This window comes from Camelus ferus, chromosome 5, assembly GCF_009834535.1.
Source record: "Camelus ferus isolate YT-003-E chromosome 5, BCGSAC_Cfer_1.0, whole genome shotgun sequence".
Lineage (NCBI taxonomy): Eukaryota > Metazoa > Chordata > Mammalia > Artiodactyla > Camelidae > Camelus > Camelus ferus.
Window position 1 is genome coordinate 36,471,327 of NC_045700.1, and position 19,779 is coordinate 36,491,105.

Sequence of the window (19,779 nt, forward strand, 5' to 3'; positions counted from 1 at the left end):
TGTTGTGAAATCAGATGACTGAATTTATTACAATTGTAGATAAAAGAAAGAGAAGTAAGCCTTGAGTGAAGAATTTAGGGTATCTCCTATAGTTCAAACATAATGATATCCCATCTTATTCCAAAGAAGATGGAAGTAGTTTAGAAATGCACAAAACTAAATTAGAATTAATTATAATCATGACACTAAGCCAGTCAGTCAGGACAAGGGGAACCAAAGAGAGGAACAAATGAAGCCAGGGTGATGTTGGAACACCAACATGCTCTGGGTGGTCCTGGGCACTTGTTAGAAGTGGGCACCTGGGCTAACTCCAAACCTTCTACACCTCTTATATGGAAAAATGGACTTTGGTTTTAATTTGTGGGCTTTGTGAAGTTCTACTTGTAATGTTTCACTGTCATGATTGTGTGTAATTTTGAAGTTGACGCACATCTGAGCTCTTAAAAAAGGGTCACTTGTCTGTTTGCCTTGACACTGTCTTTTATTATCGAAGGGGCTGTGGGTAGTAATTTGGGTAGCATTCCTCCCATTACTGTGTGCCTTGTCCCCCATCACTGTTGAAGGTGGGTCCCCCTCTGTTTCCCTGAGTCAGGTAGAACTTGTCAAACACAAGGAAGGCACCGGTTCATTGACTTACTTTTTCAAATAAACACATGTCAAAAGGGCCATGAAGCATGAGACCTGTGGTTAACAGCAAATACCTAAATGGGAACTTGAATTTCACTCAGTGGAGCTGGAATGTGTGTAAATTCAACTGGTCCCAGAAGAGAAGGCGGAGGGAACGTTTAGTGCTTGACAAAGAAAGGTTTAGATGCTTTTGAGAAAGAATTTCATGGCCCTTAGCTTTGCATGAAACTGCTATCCTTGAAAAATGTCCTGGTACCCTCAAGGCCGAGATATAACGGGCATTTGCCAGAAGCAGTAGTTCAAGTGGCCTCCAGATTTTGGGTTAATTCTTGGTTAACAAAGCCAAATCCATCTACTTCCTAAAGCATAATTACGATCCTGAATGTGGTATGACATTTGGCATTTGGCTATTAGGACAAGTGGTTTAACATTAATCACATTTGCTGATTGCCACTAGAGCGAGGGTATAAAGGAGCTGGCAGCCAGCAGCAGTACCCAGGGATAGCACTGATCATTGTGGAGACGAAGACTATTAATTAATTTCTGGATGCTGATTCGCCCCCAAAGCATTGCAAATAACTGACTGAAAACATGGACAATTTGGCGTCCTGATCTAACACTGTAAAAAATTATACTTTAAATCTTGCAGTATTATGATTACTGTAAATATCATATGTCAAATGCCTTTCTTTCATTAAAGCCCTAAAGTGCTATTATAAATTGTCCTGGTTAAACATGTTTAATGTTAGAAAAAGTATGATTTTGCATGCCTGGATGTGATAAATTATAGCAGTGTGACTGTAAAAGAGAAATCTTGGCTATTAGCAATGGTGAACTCTGAAAACGCGATGTTGCATGAGCTGCTTAGAAATGTAAACTCCTGTGCTCGGGCTTGAATTTCTTGCGCTTGATTCCCTGTTATCTGTCCATGGATTATCCTAATTATGGATTTTCTCCCTTCCTCCCCACCATGCCACCCAGGAGTTCCTGAGGTTGCTTTTCTCACTCATGTTTGCAAGGTTGGCTTTTTCTGCTTGCCTTGGTTTTTTTTTTAAACTTCTTTCATCAAGCCCTATTTTTTTTTTAATTGAAGAATAGTTGATTTACACTGTTGTGTTAGTTTCTGGTGTGCAGTACAGTGATTCAGTTATATATGTATTTTTTTCTTAGTTATTATTGGTTATTATAAGCTGTTGAATATAGTTCCTGGTGCTATACAGTAGGACCTTTTTGTTTATTTATTTTGTATATAGTAGTTAGTATCTGCAAATCCCAAACTCCTAATTTATCCCTTCCCAACCCCCTCCCTTTGGTAGCCATAAGTTTGTTTTCTATGTCTGTGAGTCGGTTTCTGGTTTGTAAATAAGTTCATTTGCGTCATTTTTTTAGATTCCACATATAGTGAAATTATAGGATATTTATGTTTCTCTGTTGGACTTCACTTAATATGATAATCTCTAGGTCCATCCACGTTGCTGCACATGGCTTTATTTCATTCCTTTTTATGGTCTAGTAATATTCCATTGTATATGTATATCACTTTTTCTTTATCCAATCATCTGTCAATGGACATTTAGGGTTGCTTCCATGTCTTGACTATTGTAAATAGCCATCAAGCCCTATTTTTTTGTTCACTCTGCCCCAATCTCAAAAAAAGATTTCTTATTTGTCCAGCAGTCTGCATTTGCTCCCTGGAAGTCTCTTGTTTGTCCAGGGTAGAGAATAAGAAATGGGGAGGGGGGTCATTTAGTGGGCAGGCATCAACGGCTTTAGAGGAAAGTGCCTGAATTCACACCTGCACACTCTGGGCTCGTCTCCAAGTGTATCTCTAAATTCGGGGCCTCGGGGTTTCTGGCTGCCAGAACCAGCCATCAGATGTGCAGTCCTGCTTGGCTGTGGGCAGAGGAACCACAGACACACACCTGCCACCCCAGCTAGGCTGTTGGTTGGTTTTCTCTTCAGAGAGACTCAGGCTAAGGACCTTGGCAGACCCTCGGCTGCCTTTGGTGCTATCTTGCTATTCTCACACACAGAAGAGGTGGCTACTGATGTGACCTTCATTCCTGCTGTGACTGCACTTGGGTCACCTTCAGATTCAGAGCCTGGCTATGTCCTGTGATACGGTGTGTTATTAGCTGACTCCTGGCTGGGCATCATGATTGGGTTTTTGCCTTGGATGGTGACTCTCCTGGACCCTTATGTCCTACTCTTGTGACATTTCTGCTGTATTCTCATGGACTCCTCACAGACCACACCACCCATTGTCCTCATCAGAGGGTGGGAAATCAGAAATTGACTTGCCGTATGTCTGCTAGTAGCATTTTAATTAAGAATAGATAAAACCAAATATTTAGAGTAACCTACTGCTTCTCTTTAGGCTCTGTGTTTGCTTAACTCTTTCTGTGGAGCCTCATGAATACAGAGGGGTTTAATGCTCAGCACTTCTATTTTCAGTCTGATGCTATTAGCCAACATCACTGCTCTTGTTCTTCAACTATATGTACTAAAGACCTAAACAAGCAATTCTTCAAGGAAGAAATACAAGTGATCAATAAGCACATGAAAAAATGCTCAGTATCACTAATTATCAGAGAAATGCAAATCAAAACTACAATGAGGTATCACCTCACACCAGTCAGAATGGCCATCATTCAAAAGTCCACAAATGACAAATGCTGGAGAGGCTGTGGAGAAAAGGGAACCCTCCTACACTGGTGGGAATGCAGTTTGGTGCAGCCATTGTGGAAAACAGTATGGAGATTCCTCAAAAGACTACGAATAGATTTACCATATGACCCAGTAATCCTGCTCCTAGGCATATATCCAGAAGGAACCCTACTTCAAAAATACACCTGCACCCCAGAGTTCATAGCAGCACTATTTACAACAGCCAAGACATGGAAACAGCCTAAATGTCCACCAACAGATGAGCGGATAAAGAAGATGTGGTATATTTATACAATGAAATACTATTCAGCCATAAAAACCGACAACATAACACCATTTGCAGCAACATGGATGTTCCTGGAGAATGTCATTCTAAGTGAAGTAAGCCAGAAACAGAAAAAAAAAATACCATATGAGATCACTCATATGTGAAATCTAAAAAAAAAACAAAACATAAATACAAAACAGAAACAGACTCATAGACATAGAATACTAGCCTGTTGTTGCCAAGGGGGCAGGGGGTGAGAAGGGACAGACTGGGATTTCAAAATGTAGAATAGATAAACAAGATTATACTGTATAGCACAGGGAAATATATACAAGATTTTGTGGTAGCTCACAGCGAAAAAAAATGTGACAATGAATATATGTATGTTCATGTATAACTGAAAAATTGTGCTCTACTCTGGAATTTGACACAACATTGTAAAATGACTATAACTCTTAAAAAAAAATGTTAAAAATAAATAAATAAATATTGTACCAAAAAAAAATAGTATACTTACTAAATGTCTCTTTGCTAAAATGCATTTATTAAAATCTTGGCTTGTATAGATTGAGAACCTATGATCTTATACAATCTGTTCCTAAATATTTTCTCTAATCTTTCACAGTATTTTTTGATCATTATCTTGTATTTCTTAGTGGCTCCTGTTTGTGCATTCTCTCTCTCTTTTTCTCTCATTCTCTCTCTCAGCTTTAAGGACAGTATAACACATATGCACAATGCACGAGGATTAAGTATACAGTTCATTAAATATTTAAATAGTAAACAAGCAAGTGTAACCAAGATGAAGAAATAGAACATAATCAGCCTCCTAGAATCCTCCCTTCTACTGCCTCCCAGTCATTGCTCCTCCTCTAACAGCCTACCCACTACTTTGACTTTTATCACTATAGAAGTCAGGGGAGATATCTTCGTTGCCTTAGGGGTAACAAAAGTGACTTAGGTAGGACACCAAAGCACTACCTACAAAGGAAAAGACTGATAGATAAAATTAAGAATTTCTGTTCTGAAAAGATGCCTTTAAGAGAGTGAGAAGAGCCGAATGAGTGGGAGAAAATATCTGTAACACATACATCTGATTTGGCACCTGATTGTCCAAACAACTCCTACATATCAACAAGGAAAAGACATCTTGACAAAAATGGATATGGAAGTGGCAAAAGAGTATGTGAAAAGTATACAACATCATTAATCATTAGAGAAATAGAAATTAAAACCACAGTGAGATGCCAGTGTGCACCCACTACAATGGCTAGAATTGAAAAAACCGACAACCCCCTCACACACTTCCAGCGGGAGTCTGAATTAGTACAACTACTTGGGAAAACTGGCAGTGCCCTGTGTGCACGCCCCGACCTAGCAATTTCATGCTTAGGTATATCTCAAAACAACAGAACGAATGCACAGCGTGTGGCTGTTCTGAGACGAGCGAATGCACAGGGAGGCATTCATTCTCGCTGTCCTCAAGGGATGCTCCTTGGTAATCAAGATGTTACCTACATCGAAGTGCAGGTAATTCTGAAATGGTCTAGGATCTCTCTGGTGTTTGGCCACAAGGTGTACTCAGTTCCTACCTGGATTCCTTCTATGGGGTTTGGGGGGATCCAAGAGAGGTGTACGCTGGGCAAACTCCCTGGTGCTCACAGTGCAACCTGCCTCCTTCTTAGTCTCTCCCTTTCCTCAGGAGCTGGTCCCAGGACCAAGTCCTCCTGAGTGGCAGTGAGCAATTCAGAGGCCCCCACAACAAGATGGGGAGGCTCTCACAAGCCCCCTGACATCCTAAGTACCTCCTTCTTTTTGACCCTTGCTTTCTCAGAAACCCCAGGCTCCTGGAGCATCTATTGTGGTGGGAACTCCGGGGCAGCCTCAGGGAAGTGGCAGGCATGCTGGGGAGGGGATCACATTGCTCTTTGTCTCCTCCGTTCCTCATGGCTCACTTGTTATGCTGTGAGGAGCCCGTACTGTAGACAAGGAGCTGGCATTCCTGCCCAGTGGCGCCATTGCTTTCATTCTCCACAGACACTCTATTATTTAACGTACTATTATTATCCACAGTAATATCCATTATTATGCCAAGATACTAAGGCCCAGATTGTTGAGCTAACTTGTCCGAGGTCATCCAGCCAGGAAGTGGTAGAGCTGGACCCACCTGCCATGCTCTGCCCTGGGGTTAGAATCTTAGCCAGGCCACTGACAGTGGGTGCCTGGTAATGGCTATCCTGGTCTGGTGACATCGCTGGTGAGCCCAAGAGAGGTTAAGGAGTCAGCCTAAGGTACCTGGATGTATTCGTTCCTAGGGCTGCTGTAACTGAGTACCACCCCCTGGGCGGCTTCAAACAATAGAAATTTATTGTCTCACAGTTCTGGAGGCCAGAAGTCTGAGAGCAAGGTGTCTCCTGCTCCCTCTGAAACCTGTAGGGGAGAATCTGTCTTTGCCTCTTTCTAGCTTCTGGTGACAGCCAGCAACCCTTAGCTTTCCTTGGCTTACAGACACATTGCTCTCATCTCTGCCTCCATGGTCCTGTGGTGTTCTCCCTACTGTGTCTGTTTCTGCGTCTCTTCTTAGAACACTGGTCCTATTGGATTAAGGGTCTGCCCTGCTCAAGTATGACCTCACTAATTACATCTGCAAGGCCCTATTTCCAAAGGTCATGTTGTGAGGTACTAGGTGTTAGGATTTTAACATATCTTTTGTGGGGAGAGACGCAATTCAACCCATTAGATTCTGCTTGGGTTCTTTTGATTTCTTTAACCTCTAAATATTTTAAGCTGTGGTTTTTGCTGGAGAACTGAGTACCTTGCCCAGTCACAGAGCTAATAAGTGGTAGAAACAGGTCTTGACTTTAAAGCTAGTGCTCAGTCTGCTCCATCTGCTCGCTGTGGAAGTGCCACCAGCCATCAAAGGGGAATCTCATTAGAAAGTTAAGATAGTAATGCCTTGTACTTATATACAGGGGCTTAGAGATTAAAGAACGCTTTCCCACCCAAAGCAAAGGAAAAAGAAAGGAAGAGAAAGCATAGTGGCTGTAATCACTTTCAAATTGAAAAGCTACATCTTGAAACAAACGTAGGAAGTAGAGAAACCATAGAGGCAAAAACCAGTTTTTTTGTTTTTGTTTTTTTCCTGAGGGAATGTATTGCACTATTTATCTGGTCAAAGGAAAACAGCTCTTTGCTGGTGAAGGCTCTCTTTTGTCAGGCCGTGTGCTTCTTCCAGAGTTAGGGGCTGGCTGCATTGGCTGACTTACGTCCTTCTGAAGGCAATCAGAAGGCTTTCTTCCCGTGAGGTCTTTCATTCTTGTGAGGTTTTATTCCGATGCTTCTGAAGTTCATTATTGGTGAATGCAGGGCTCCCAGTATTATGCAAAAGTTTACCCCTGGGCTTGGCTGTGTTACTAGGACACCCAAGATTCCAAAAAGAATATGTAATTGTTTCTGGCACAAAGTAGCATGAATGTCTGTCTCTGGGTTGCAGGATATCTGCTTTGCCTTCAGGCTTTTCATTGTCAGCATTCCACAGGCAGGCAGGCAGCGATGGGAGTATGCTAATTAGATCAGGTGCTTGATCTTGAAGTCTGCACCAGCAATGACTAGGTAGTCGGCTTCGGAACTTTTGAGCACTCCCTGGCTCTCTCCTGTCTACCCTGGAATGTAATTATCTTGTCAGCCTAGAAGCTGTAGCACACAGTGCTCGGCAGTCATGGAGTGATAAGGGGAGACGAATGGGCCCACCGTGCGTGGCTGTTCTGAGACAAACATGTGCACTGAGAGGCACTGGAGAATGGAGACTGAGGGAATAAAGGGGCTACCCTGAGAATTTGTTCCCAACGATACTTCAGATCTTCTCTTAATAAAATTATCCTGCCTTTTTAGAGGAATTGCAGACCTGTGCTGGCGAATGCAAGTCCCAAAGCTTTGGAAAGCTTCTTTTTAAATGAGAAGAGTTGTTGGGCTCAGTAGCTACTAGCCTTTGTGCTCTGCAGGCCAAATGGCAGGTAATGAAACTTTGAAGGATGACTAGTAGGAACACAAGGAAGGGAACCAGAAAATAGAAAGCAGGTGTATGGCTGAGGACTACTAAAGAGGTAATGGCTCTCGTTACTTGAAGTGTGGTGGGTGGACCAGTAGCATCAGCGTCATCTGGAAGCTTGTGAGAAATGTAAAATTTTATTTTTGATTTCTTGAGAAGACTCCATACCCTTTTCCATAGTGGCTGTACCAGTTTACATTCTCACCAACAGTACAGAGGATTCCCTTTTCTCCACATTCTTGCCAACACTTGTTATTTCTTGTCTTTTTGATGATAGCTGTTTCTAACAGGTATGAGATAATAGCTCGTTGTTGTTTAGATTTGCATTTCCGTGATAATTAGTGATGTCGACATCTTTTCATGTGTCTGTTGGCCATCTGTGTGTCTTATTTGGAAGAATGTTTATTCAGGTCCTCTGTCCATTTTAAAATCAGATTGTTTGAGGGTTTTTTTTTGCTGTTGAGTTGTATGAATTCTTTATATATTTTGTATATTAAGTTTATCAGGTATATGACTTGCAAATATTTTCTCCTATTCTTTGGTTGCTTTTTCATTTTGTTAATGGTTTCCCTTGCTGTGCAGAAGCTTTTTAGTTTGGTGTAGTCCCACTTGTGTATTTTCCCCTTTGCTACTTTTGCTTTTGGAGTCAGATCCAAAAATATCACTGCCAAGACTGATGTCAAGGGGAGCTTACTACCTGTGTTTTCTTCCAGGAGTTTTATGGTTTCAGGTCTTACATTCAAGTCTTTAATCCGTTTTGAGTTAGTTTTTGTGTATGGTGGGAGATAGTAGTCTAGTTTCATTCTCTCACATGCGGCTGTCCAGTTTTCCCAACACCATTTATTGAAGAGACTGTCCTTTTCCCATTGTATAGTCTTGCCTCCTTTATCACAGATTGATTGACCAAATATGCATGGTTTTATTTCTATTATATGATCCAGCAATTCGACTTCTGGGTATTTATCCGAAGAAAATGAAAACACTAATTCAAAACGATACATGCACCTCCATGTTCACTGGAGCGTTATTTACAATAGCAAAGATTTGGACGCAACCTAAGTGCCCATCAATGAATGGATGGATAAAGAAGATATTTTATATTTATACACACACACACACACACACACACACACACACACACACACACACACAATGGAATAGTATTCAGGGGTAAAAAAGAACGGAGTCTTGCCATTTGTAAGAACACAGATGGATCTTGAAGGCATTATACTAAGTCAAATAAATCAGACAGAGAAAGACAAATACCATATGATTTCACTTATACATGGAATCTAAAAATAAACAAATCAAATCAAAACAAAATAAACAAACAAACAAGCAAGAAATCCAAGTTCATAGATTCAGAGAACAGATTGGTGGTTACCAGAGGAGAGGGGAGATGAGGGGTGGGCAAAATGGGTGAAGGAATCAAAAAGTACAAACTTCTTGTTATAAAATAAGTAAGTCATGGGATGCAATGTACAGCATGGTGATTATAGTTAATAATACTGTACTGCATATTTGAAAGTTGCTAAGAAAGTGAATCTTAAAAGTTCTTATCACAAGAAAAAAATTGTAACTATGTGTGGTGACAGATAACTAGACTTTTCCTGGTGATAATTTTGCACAGTGTATACAAATGTTGAATCATGATGTTGTACACCTGAAACTAATATGACATTATATCTCAATTATACCTCAATTAAGAAAAAAATGCAAATCTCAGGGCCCAGCCCAGACCTAAATCAGAGTCTGTGTTTTTACAGACTCCCTGGGTAATTGGAGACACCAGAGGAGACTTTAAAAAACACTTATGCCTGGTGTCTCTAACAGACACAGATTATTGTAAATAAAATAGATAAATAACAAGGACCTACTGTATAGCACAGGGAACTATATTCAATTTCTTGTAATAACATATAATGGAAAAGAATCTGAAAAGAAAAATATACATGTATGTATACGTATAACTGAATCACTTTGCTGTATACCTAAAACTAACATTGTAAATCAGCTACGCTTCATTTAAAAAAAAAACCAAAACACTGGTGCCTGAGTCTCAGCCCCAGAAATACTGATTTAATTGGATCAGACTCTGGCCTGGACCTTGGGTTTTTAAGAAAGCTCCCTAGGGGAGTCTAATGAGTGCCAAGGTTGAAGGATGCCTGGTATAGAATCGTTGGTCTATATTGTTCTTGTTGTCAGGAGGATGCTTCCTGGAAGGGCTCTGGCAATTTGGTAAATAAAGGTGTTATGTTTTTAAATCTGTACATCCATAATTCATATGGTGTCCTCAACCTGTCATACACCTGTGACATCTATTCTCTACTCAGCAACAAAAGTGGTGTTTGCAAATGCCTGCTGCCCGTGAACAGCACCGTGCTTACTTCCCTTGGCCTTCAAGACTGAGGGGTCTGGTTTTAGCTCACCTTTCCCACTCCATCCCTTTCTACCACAGCTCACATCAGGCCAACTGGCCTTTTGTCAGTTTCTCAAACACACTGAGCATGGAATACTATGTTGCCTCAGGGCCTTTGCACACTCCTCTTGAAAACTTTCAACCTTCAGGCTGCTACTTCATTCTTACTCACTGCTTGAAAAGGGTCTTCCCTGAAGATCCTATAGAAGTAAGGTCTCACACTTTCCTCTTCCATTATTCCCATTGCTCTACACTACTCTTTTCCATTTTTTAGTAATTCTTCCAAAGCTTTTAGTATGTGTCCCAAATATTGCATGGAACATATAAAACATAAAAAAGTATTTGTTGTTTATTTGAAATTCAAATTTAATTGGATGTCCTTATTTCTGCTAAATCTGGCAATGCTATAGAAGAAGTATGCCAACCCCTGAATGAAGGAATAAAATGTCTCCAAACTGTTCAAGAGCCACAGAATCTTCTGTTTCAAAATTTTTCTGTTTACTTTTTGAAGATTCAAGACCGTAAGGGCAACAAAACACTGAACTATGCTATAATTAATAGCAGCCCCTTTGTAGCATATTTTAGGCTCTTTCAGACAATTAGGCATAAAGTTAAAATATATAACACTACCAGATTTTCTTAGGTCCAGGAGCTTGTGCTTTGATGCCCTGTGTAATTATGTAAAAGCCTGTGCTGTGTGGAAAATGCCTGGGTTTAGTTAAACTCTGTGCGGCGATCCAAGCCAGGGGAGCTTCCTTTAAGCATAGCTGTAATTTGGGCCAACCTCACAGACACAAACAGACTGTCCACCCGCAGCCGTAGAAGAGGCTTCCACAGGTAGATGGGTCACTAAGTTAAACAGGAGTCCTCACACACCATGGGCCTTCCTAGGAAGGGAAAGGTAATTACACAGCTTTGAGCACTACAGTATGGAGAACAGTATTTGAATAAACCGAGTTTGTTCACAGATGTTAGAGTCCTCACCAACAGAGCACTTCCAGGGATAAGAAAACAGATACTAGAAATCATTTGTTGGCCCTGTTAAAGATATGGCATGAATGTGTAAAAATGGAACCAAGTTCCATTCTCATAGTGGGGAGAAAAGTAACCTAGTAGGTAAAAATGTAGTAATTGTGGATATTCTGGGGCAGCTGGGAGTGGGGAGCAAGTTTGCTTTAATTTTACCCTCTAATACCCTCTAAGTATGGCAAGCACAGATTCAGAATTTTGTAGAATGACCTTGATTTCATGTTATTCTTATCAACAAAAGCCTTTGTTCAACATATAACTAAGTGCAGTTTAATTTTTATGCTTTCATGAGACTGTACATAAGTAAATCATTCAAAAATTTGAACCCACTTAGTATGTACAATCTGATGCCACTTATGTTAAAATATGTAAATGCAGGCAAAGACAAAAGAGAAGACTTCCAAAATGTCAAGAATCGTTAGCTGTGTCTGAGTGGTGAGTTTATGAGTGATCTTTATTTTCTTCATTGTGCTTTTCTGTATCCCCTCTTTTCCTTTTGCAAATAATGTATTAATTTTATGAGCAGAAGAGTAATTTAAGGTGTGTGCGTTGTTTTCTGTCTTTTTTGTTTGCGTGTGCCACACTCCCACACTGTTGGTAGGAAAGCAACTTGGACACACTCAGGAGAGTTGAGGATGCCAGTCCTCTGTTACCAGGGGCTTCACTTTTACACATGGATCCTCAATAGAGAACATGCATGCAAGGATGTGCATGGCTGCAACATTGGTAAGGCTTCAGGGCTGGAAATGACCTGAAGCCTGCAGTTGCAGGTGAACACGTTGCAGCAAATACACTTAATGCAATATGCACAGCAGCAGAACAGAGTAAACTAGAGCTATGAGTGTCTCCATGGATAAGCCTCAAAAACCCAACACTGAGCACAACAATGTGAATGCACTTAATGCCACAGAACTGTATACTTAACCCAGAAAATGATGAATTTTATGTTATGTGTATTTTGCCATCATTAAAAAAAGGACCTAAAACATAACATTGAGTCAAAAAGCAAATTGTAGAAATAATAGGGACAGCATGAAATTAAACTTGTGAGCCCAAACTATGTCATTAATTAGAGGTGGACATATATTTTTGATAGCACAAGAAATAAACCTGGGAATGATAAACACTAAGTTCAGGATACTGGTTACTTCTCTGGAAGGAAGGAGGGAGGTGGGGTCAGAGTTGGGCATTTACACAGCAGGCAACTGTACCAGGAATGTTTTATTCCTTTAAAATATCAGAAGCAAATGCAGTAGCAAACTGTTAAAATTTGAGAAAGCTAGGCAGTAGGTGTGTGGGTGTTCATTGTATTACTCTATTTTTCATATGCTTGAACTACGTCATCATAAGGGACCTGTGTCAGGCCATGTGTCCCCTTTTCACTCTTTGGGAACCTGGATGGTGGTTACCATAGAGAGGAGCTGTTTTAGGTGGCTTCACAAGTGGCATAAGGTTCCCTAACTGTGTGACCTCTTCTTACCATTCAGAGCTTAAATAACACACAAGGCAGAAGCCAAATGTGTCTCTTTTCCAGTCCACGCATTTTTAAATTGCTCTATTTGTCTACGTTAACAGCCGTGTAAGTAAAATTCACTGTCTGCTGGCCTTGAAGGGCTCTGCTATTTGTAGGGAACGTTCTGCTTCACCGTCAGGCTCTGTGCCCTTACTGTTCAATGACTTTCAAAGTCAGTTACTTGGTTTAAAGGCTGCTCCTCTGGTGGTCCAGTGGTTGGGCATTGGCCCACTCCATCACTGCAGCCTCCCTGTGTGGTTCAACTGCAACTTACCTCAGTGGTTGAGGCGGTTGACTCAGACTGCCTGGGTTCAAATTCTGGCTCTCACATGCAACTTGCTTTGGGGTTATTTTGGGTTCTATAGCCGTAAAAGGGAGATTAAATGAGGCTGCCACCTAATAAGCCCTCAGCAAACCTTGCTGATTAGTCTCCCGGTCACAGCCTCTCTGGCCCTCGGTTTCCACCACTATAAAGTGAAGGACTGGCACCATGAGACCGCTAGCACTGAAGGTAGTTTTATGATTGCCAACTAATTTGCTGTCCCTTCTAACAAAGATGGCAAATAGAAAAGAGTACAGACATTGACAAATGCAAAAACTCTGGTCCCTCGGCAAAACTCTGGCTTGGAGTCTCTTTCCAGAACACAATGTCTAAAATGCCCTCACTCTGTTCTTTAGGCAAACCATTGGCCTGCAAGTGTGTTCATGCTCTTTGGACCTTCTTGAGGCAGGTACTATGACTTATCCTTCTTTCTGGTCACCAGTCCTGGCCTGGCACATGGGAAAGGCTCATGTGTAAATGTTTGATAAATAAATGAATGAAAGAATAAATGTGTAACTGAGCAGGATCCTATGGGTCTTCCTGAAACAGGACCCCTGCCCCACCCCCCAAGTCCTCCACCTGCCGCTTGTCTGTAGAAAAACTCTAGCCTCCTAGGTCTTTCTCCGAGTTCCAAAGAGTAAATTTAATTTAGTCAGAGAAGTGAGAAAATGAAGAAACAAAGGAAGACAGTCCAGCAGGACAAAATAATAATACTTTAGTCATTAAGCAAAGTCAGGGACCTTTAGCTCTTTCTCAAGGGCTATCGATAATATTCTGAACCTTATCCTTGGAGCTGTTACAGAGACTGAAATTTCCACCAGGTGGAAGAAGTTAGCTGCATGCTGCCCACAGGCACATGGGCCGCTACAGGTTGGACCCAGGAGGTTGATGATGTTGACTCCCGATTACCTCATCACCAGCCAATCAGTAGGATGTCCACGAGCTGATCACACACTCCACAACCCCCTCCCTCACCCTGTCTTTAAAAACCTTTCCCTGAAAGCCGTCAAGGCGTTTGGGCCTTTTGAGCCTCTTTGCTTAGTGCCCTGCAACAAATGCTGCACTTTTCTTCACCACAACCTGCTGTCATGAGACTGGCTTTACTGCGCCCACCGAGCAAGCCCAAGTTTGGTTCCGTAAGGTAAGGAATGAGCGATGACTGTGATCAATAGCAGGTTGGTTCTAATGATGTTAGACACGCTGTGTATTGTGTAAATCTTGAACTATTTTGGCCTTGTAGAGATGAGATCCCATTTTATATTTCTACATGCATTGGCCTAATAGGGCATCTCATTAAGATCCTGACTTTAAATCTGTATCTTTTTTTTCTGTGTGTTTATTTTTTGGATTATGAGTCTTTGAGTTCTTTAGAAGAAAAGTACTGTGTGTAATCTAGAGGGTAACTACTGATGATTTTTCATGGTTGCGGTTTATCAATTAGTCTGGAAAATACATCCAACACCTTTGCCCTGATAATCTGAGGACATGAGTTTTATTTCCAACTCCTCCCTCTCTGAGAGGTGTCTTCATTAATGAGGAAAGTGTAGGCAGCTGGCTATCTTTGGTCTTTGTTCCCAGATAACGTCGAATAGAGAGAAATCAAAATCCTTTTCTATTACACTTGAATTATGAGCTATTTATTAACTCCATGGACATCTCTCATAATGCAGAAGTTCTCTTTTTTAATTCCTAGATGATTTTATCTTCTCTAAAAGCATAAGTTTGGAATACCCTATTGCAGAATGGGATAGGATAGGATAGGATAAAGAACGATTTTTTTAGACTGTGTCCTAAAATTAGCCTTACTACAGCTACCTATACTTTATCTGTGTGTAAATCACTGGACGTTGTGGTGATTCCCCCTCCAGGTCCAGCGTCACTGACTACTAGAGCTGGAGGTCATTCACTCCAGTCCGTTTAAAAACTGAGGCCAGAGATAAAGGGATTTTCATCAGAGTTGAATTGTTTTGATCTTTTCCAACAGTGAACATTACAAACAAAACAATGGTAGAACAGGCTAACAAATAGTGAAAGGGTCCAATCTTTGTTTTATCTCCCTCCCTCATTTCTCTACCTCCTTTCAGCTGTCTTGTTGCAGTGAAAAATTTCAAAAGTTACACAAAAACAGGGAAAAAGGCAACATAAAAATTGAGGTTTTGATTCCTGAAAAATTGAAACTTGTATATGGTAAATAATTTTCAGAAGGCACCGGAGGCCATCAGGCTCATAGCATATTGTGGCATCCTTGATTCTTGGTTTTAGATGTAACGACTGGCAAGCGAGTAATCACTAAGGCTCTGGAGCTTATCCAACAGGTTGGTCCCAAGACTGACGGCAGAGCGTTCCTTTCCTCTCTGCTGCCATCTGGATCCAAAGTGGGAGGGGTGGAGAAGGAACAGCCTAGGCTGCCTGTGACCACAGTGATGGGTCAGGCACCCCCACCTGCTCTTGTACATAGGTTCCTTCAACCTTGACAGGTATTTGTCACATAAGACTCCAAGTCCCTATTTAGAAACTTTGACCCCATTTGAGAAAAAAATGAAGTGCTTGCATTGCAGTTTTTTAAAAAAAAGAATTCATTCAGCAAATATTTACTGAGAATCTACTTTGTATTGAGACTTGGCCTAAACAGAAAGATAAGCAAGACCCACCATGCTCCTTACAGAGTTGATAATGGAAGGCTTTTTGCCTCCAAAAGGGCAGGGCTCTTTGGTGGTATAACAACCTGCTTGGGCCCCATCGCCATGCTGTAGACACATCCCTTGGTCCTAATAACTACAGGGACATCTGTTAGTGGCCACAGATGTTAGTGAGTAAACCAGAAGTGTCTTTTTACCAATACATCTTGTTTACTTTCTAAGTGCTGTGTTTCAACATTACATCATAAATACCAGGTCATATCGTAATTACTGTTATTGACATCATAAAACTCATCTTTTCCAGCCAGAGGAAGATATTTTGAAAGATATGGGATATTTAAAAATCTTGCAAATAATCCCAAGTGATTACTAATAGGATTTGACAATTTAATAAAAAAAAAAAGCCAATTTAATTGCCTTTCTTGCAATATCTCACTAGGAAGAAGAGACTAGTCAAATTAGACAGTTGGGGTTTAGTGGCCTGACACTAAATTGATGTAAATTATCAGTAAACATTTGAAAACAACAGAAGAGATACAAAAATGTTTTAAAGCTTGGGTGATTGAATCCTGATTCAAAATGGTATTTAGCAGTAGAATGTAATATGCTACCTACTGCCAGGCTATTGTCTATCATTATCTTTTGAACCCTATAATTGGACAAACAGGAAACTATTCATAATAATAAGTTTGTTCAAAATCATCTGTTTGCTGGAGTCTGGGGTGCACGCTGCAGTCATGTTGAACTGAAGGCAGAAGTGCTGACTATTTGCCCTTTCTATTGTTTCCATAAAGTACAGCAACTCTACACACCTGGGCAGTCCAAAGCATCTTCCCAAAACTATCCCAAAAAACTGTCATTTTGTCTTGCATTCCATGAATGGACCATGGAATCTTTACTGGCTGCAAGTTAGGTGCCAATGAACCCGACCCTTCCCCTTGCCTGGAATGTGTGCATGTAACTATGCTTGACACAGACCTGGGGCAAATGGTTTGCCTCCTGGAATTTCCATTAGATCCAGCCACTTAGTTGCTTTATTTATCCTATGACTGATTTTATTTTTCAGTGATTTTTTTGGTAGTTATGTTGCTTCTATCACAGCTCTCCAAACATCAGGTCCCACAGGGCTCCTGCACACATAGGGCTCCTTCTAAGAGATTTAAATGGAAAGGCAACACAAGCCATTATTGGTCTATTTTCTGTTTTCATTATCAATAAAACAAGAGCTCGGCATTTTCATGCTGTGCAAAGCCTTCAGGGAAGTGCAATGTTGCTGTCATTATCTTTGCACCAGGCTGCCGCCTGCCCCCACTAATGCAGATGAAATGATGAGTCCATCAGAATAAAAATAAAATAATGAAAGGATCAGAGTCACAGAGTGGGCTGCTGACCTGGTCCACTGCCTGGCTCCCTGAAAATGTCCCTTTGAATTTAGTGGAGCCTCGATGGTAAAAACCACGGATCACGACAGAACATAAATTCGCCTCGTAATGAGATTAGTAGGCAGGCAAAATAAATGTTCTGCTGTTACATTAGAGGCAGGCTCTAATCTGGTGTTTTTCCTTGGATACGATCATTCCTTTGCAACAGGGGAACTGTGGATGCAACCTGTTTCCATCGGACAGATTTCTGTTTTGCCACATAGTCATTTTTCATCTTGCTCTGTCTTTTTCATAGCAATTTTGAGGAGACGTATAAATGAGTTGTGAGTCTTAAAGACTACTACCAAAGTGAATTATGGGTGTCTCTGTTCACCATCATCAATCGTGTTTCCCAGACTCCCCTTTTAAGAAAACTTCTGTGCAACTCCCCCTCCCCTTTCTAAGCAGGAGCCCTGCTGTGGAGGAGGTGTTGTGACCCCCAGGGTCCCCTCACAACATAAGGATCAAAGGCAGAATAGACTCACTATTGTATTTAGGGTATTTAAAAAAAAAAAATCCTTACTGCAACTCTACTACTTAAAACCACGGGAAACAAGTATCACATACTAAAAAGCCTTAAGAAAATGCCCAGATCAGGTGAACCCACAGGTCTCTGAGTAGAACAAAGGCCTCGAGTATGTAGCTTGATTGCAAGGGACTTCCTTGGTTTTCAGCAGAAGGCAATCTCACCTCGAGTACAATACCCTCCTCTCATTAAAAATGCAAGATAGGATCTCCTCTTAGATCCTTTCTACAGAAATTGATGCAAGTTCATGGGCCGCACCGTCCTTAGCTGTGAGTGGCATTTAATCAAAGACTTCTGTGAAATAATCTCAGCGTTCCCTGAGCCCTGTAAAGTCACCATGTGAGTTAAGAGGCCCTTTCAAAAGGAATGGGAGATCAGACTTTGAATTTAGGAGTATTTGAAGCTGCTGCATAAAAGGTGTGGACAACTTAACAGACACCTATTTTCTCTACATTTTCTAGGGCTCAGGATAGAGACTCCTTACTTCCTTGTGAAATTGCCCATTGGGAATAGATCATTTGCTAGTACCCCAATTCATGGCATTTTGACATATTGTTTTTCTTAGGCTAGAAAGAAACCACAGAAATCTTTTTGCATTAGCACTATGCATTTTACAGTGTCTGTGGTGGTTTACAAACACTTTTTCATCTATTGAAACAATTCCCTTTCTGCAGTTGTGGTGCTTCCATTCAAAAACTTGAACTGCAAATCCAGCTAGCTACTTTAAGGGAGAAATTATTCTGGGCCCAATTTAACAAGGTTTTGCTTTCAACTTTTCACTTCTCAGTAGTTTGAGTTTTGTCTCTACTGGTGTTATTTTCTATGTATCGAATTTGCAAATGTCAGCGAATTGAAAGTTGATTCTCCTCCCATTCTTGTAATTTTCTCTGCCCTCTGTTAACTCTCTCCTCATCAGATGAAAGAGCTCAAGGGAAGATAGACTGATTTTCCATTAGGTAGATGGTCCTATGTTTATTGGTACTTTCTTCCAACTTACCTTTTCATTTCCGTGACTCTTCCTCATCCCACCGTGTCTGTCCCCTACACTCCGCTGCACCTCCATGTTTATAATTTAAATTGCAAACAGTAACTGAATCCACTTCACCAAGTGGCCAGTAGATTTGGTATGTGTTAATGATTATCTAATGGCATCCCCTCTATTAAACTCACAGAGTTAAAGTTTCACGTCAGATTATCTCCCTGAAGGAATTTCCCGAATTTGCTTACCTCGTACAAGTGAACTTGTTCTTGAGTTACAGCAAAGATCAATAAGACGTTATTTTGCACCAGCTTATCAATGAGTTGTCCAATTGTTGGATATTCCTAAAATTAACACATAGATTTTAAGTATCTTCTTAACAAAAGTATGCAAAATAAAGAAGGGAATATTTCTTTCCAAGATATCTTACTGAGTTTGGCGTCTCAGTACTCACAGGCATTATTATGTCTGTCACACTATACAATTAGCATTATTTACTTCATTGGTTTAATACTTGTTTCCTAGATCTTGTAAGTCCATTTAATTTTTGAGTCAGTGCCTATCCATGTGGTGTATTATGCTCTGTCGCTTTCAAGGAGATGACTCAATTTATTTAAAGACTTATAATGTGTCATATTTTCAAGGGTAGAGATACATTTCTTCTTCTAAGTGCCACTTGCCAGCAGGCTTATATTGAAGGGAATGTTTGAGTTGAGGGAGGAGCTGTTAGACTATGACGAATGTGACTGGGGTGACTCATGTGGCTCTGAAACTGACTAGAATTGGATGGGGCGGGATGAGACTGTATGGTATTTTGCTGGCCTTGGACTCTGAAAAATTGGGGAGGCTCTGGGATCATTCGTGCTAGAGCAAATCTGAACTTATCACATACCCCCACCACCCGCCTGTACTCCCTTGGGAACCTTAGGGGTGAGGAGGATTGAGAGAGGCCAATGTGTTCATCGCGAATCAGAACATGTGCACGGCTTTCACCGAGTGTGAGGCCTCTGCTGTACATTACAGCAGTTGTTGCTTCATTCGCCTCCTTGTAGCCCTGAAAACAGTGTAGAGGGCAGGTTACACACCAAGACAGTTGACATGGAATATTCATTCTTGCTGTCCAAGTGACAGAGCCCATCATTAGGAATGACGATGCCAGCCAGTTTGCTGTCCATTCCAAAATGAGAATCGGCGTCACTCACAAAGACCAGAAGATGGAGGGAGTCGTTCCGCCAGCCAATTTTTTCCTACAGCGAGAAAGAAACTTGTATAGGATAGAGGCAGGCATTTATGGAAAGCAGATCAATTATGCTTGGACACA

At 41.0% G+C, this 19,779-nt stretch overlaps 1 protein-coding gene across 4 annotated transcripts in view; it reads right to left on the minus strand.

Moving 5' to 3' along the window:
- ITGB6 (integrin subunit beta 6) overlaps positions 1–19,779 on the minus strand; it is a 116,055-nt gene that overhangs the window by 35,710 nt on the left and 60,566 nt on the right. For all 4 annotated transcript variants that reach the window (XR_004319889.1, XR_004319888.1, XM_006176796.3 and 1 more), the window contains 2 exons: positions 19,544–19,705; positions 18,707–18,802 (listed from right to left, as the gene is read on the minus strand). Coding sequence is in view for 2 of the 4 variants with exons in the window: in XM_006176796.3 (XP_006176858.1) it covers positions 18,707–18,802; positions 19,544–19,705 (258 nt within the window). In the remaining 2 variants the exon portion in view is untranslated. The remainder of the gene's footprint in view (positions 1–18,706; positions 18,803–19,543; positions 19,706–19,779) is intronic.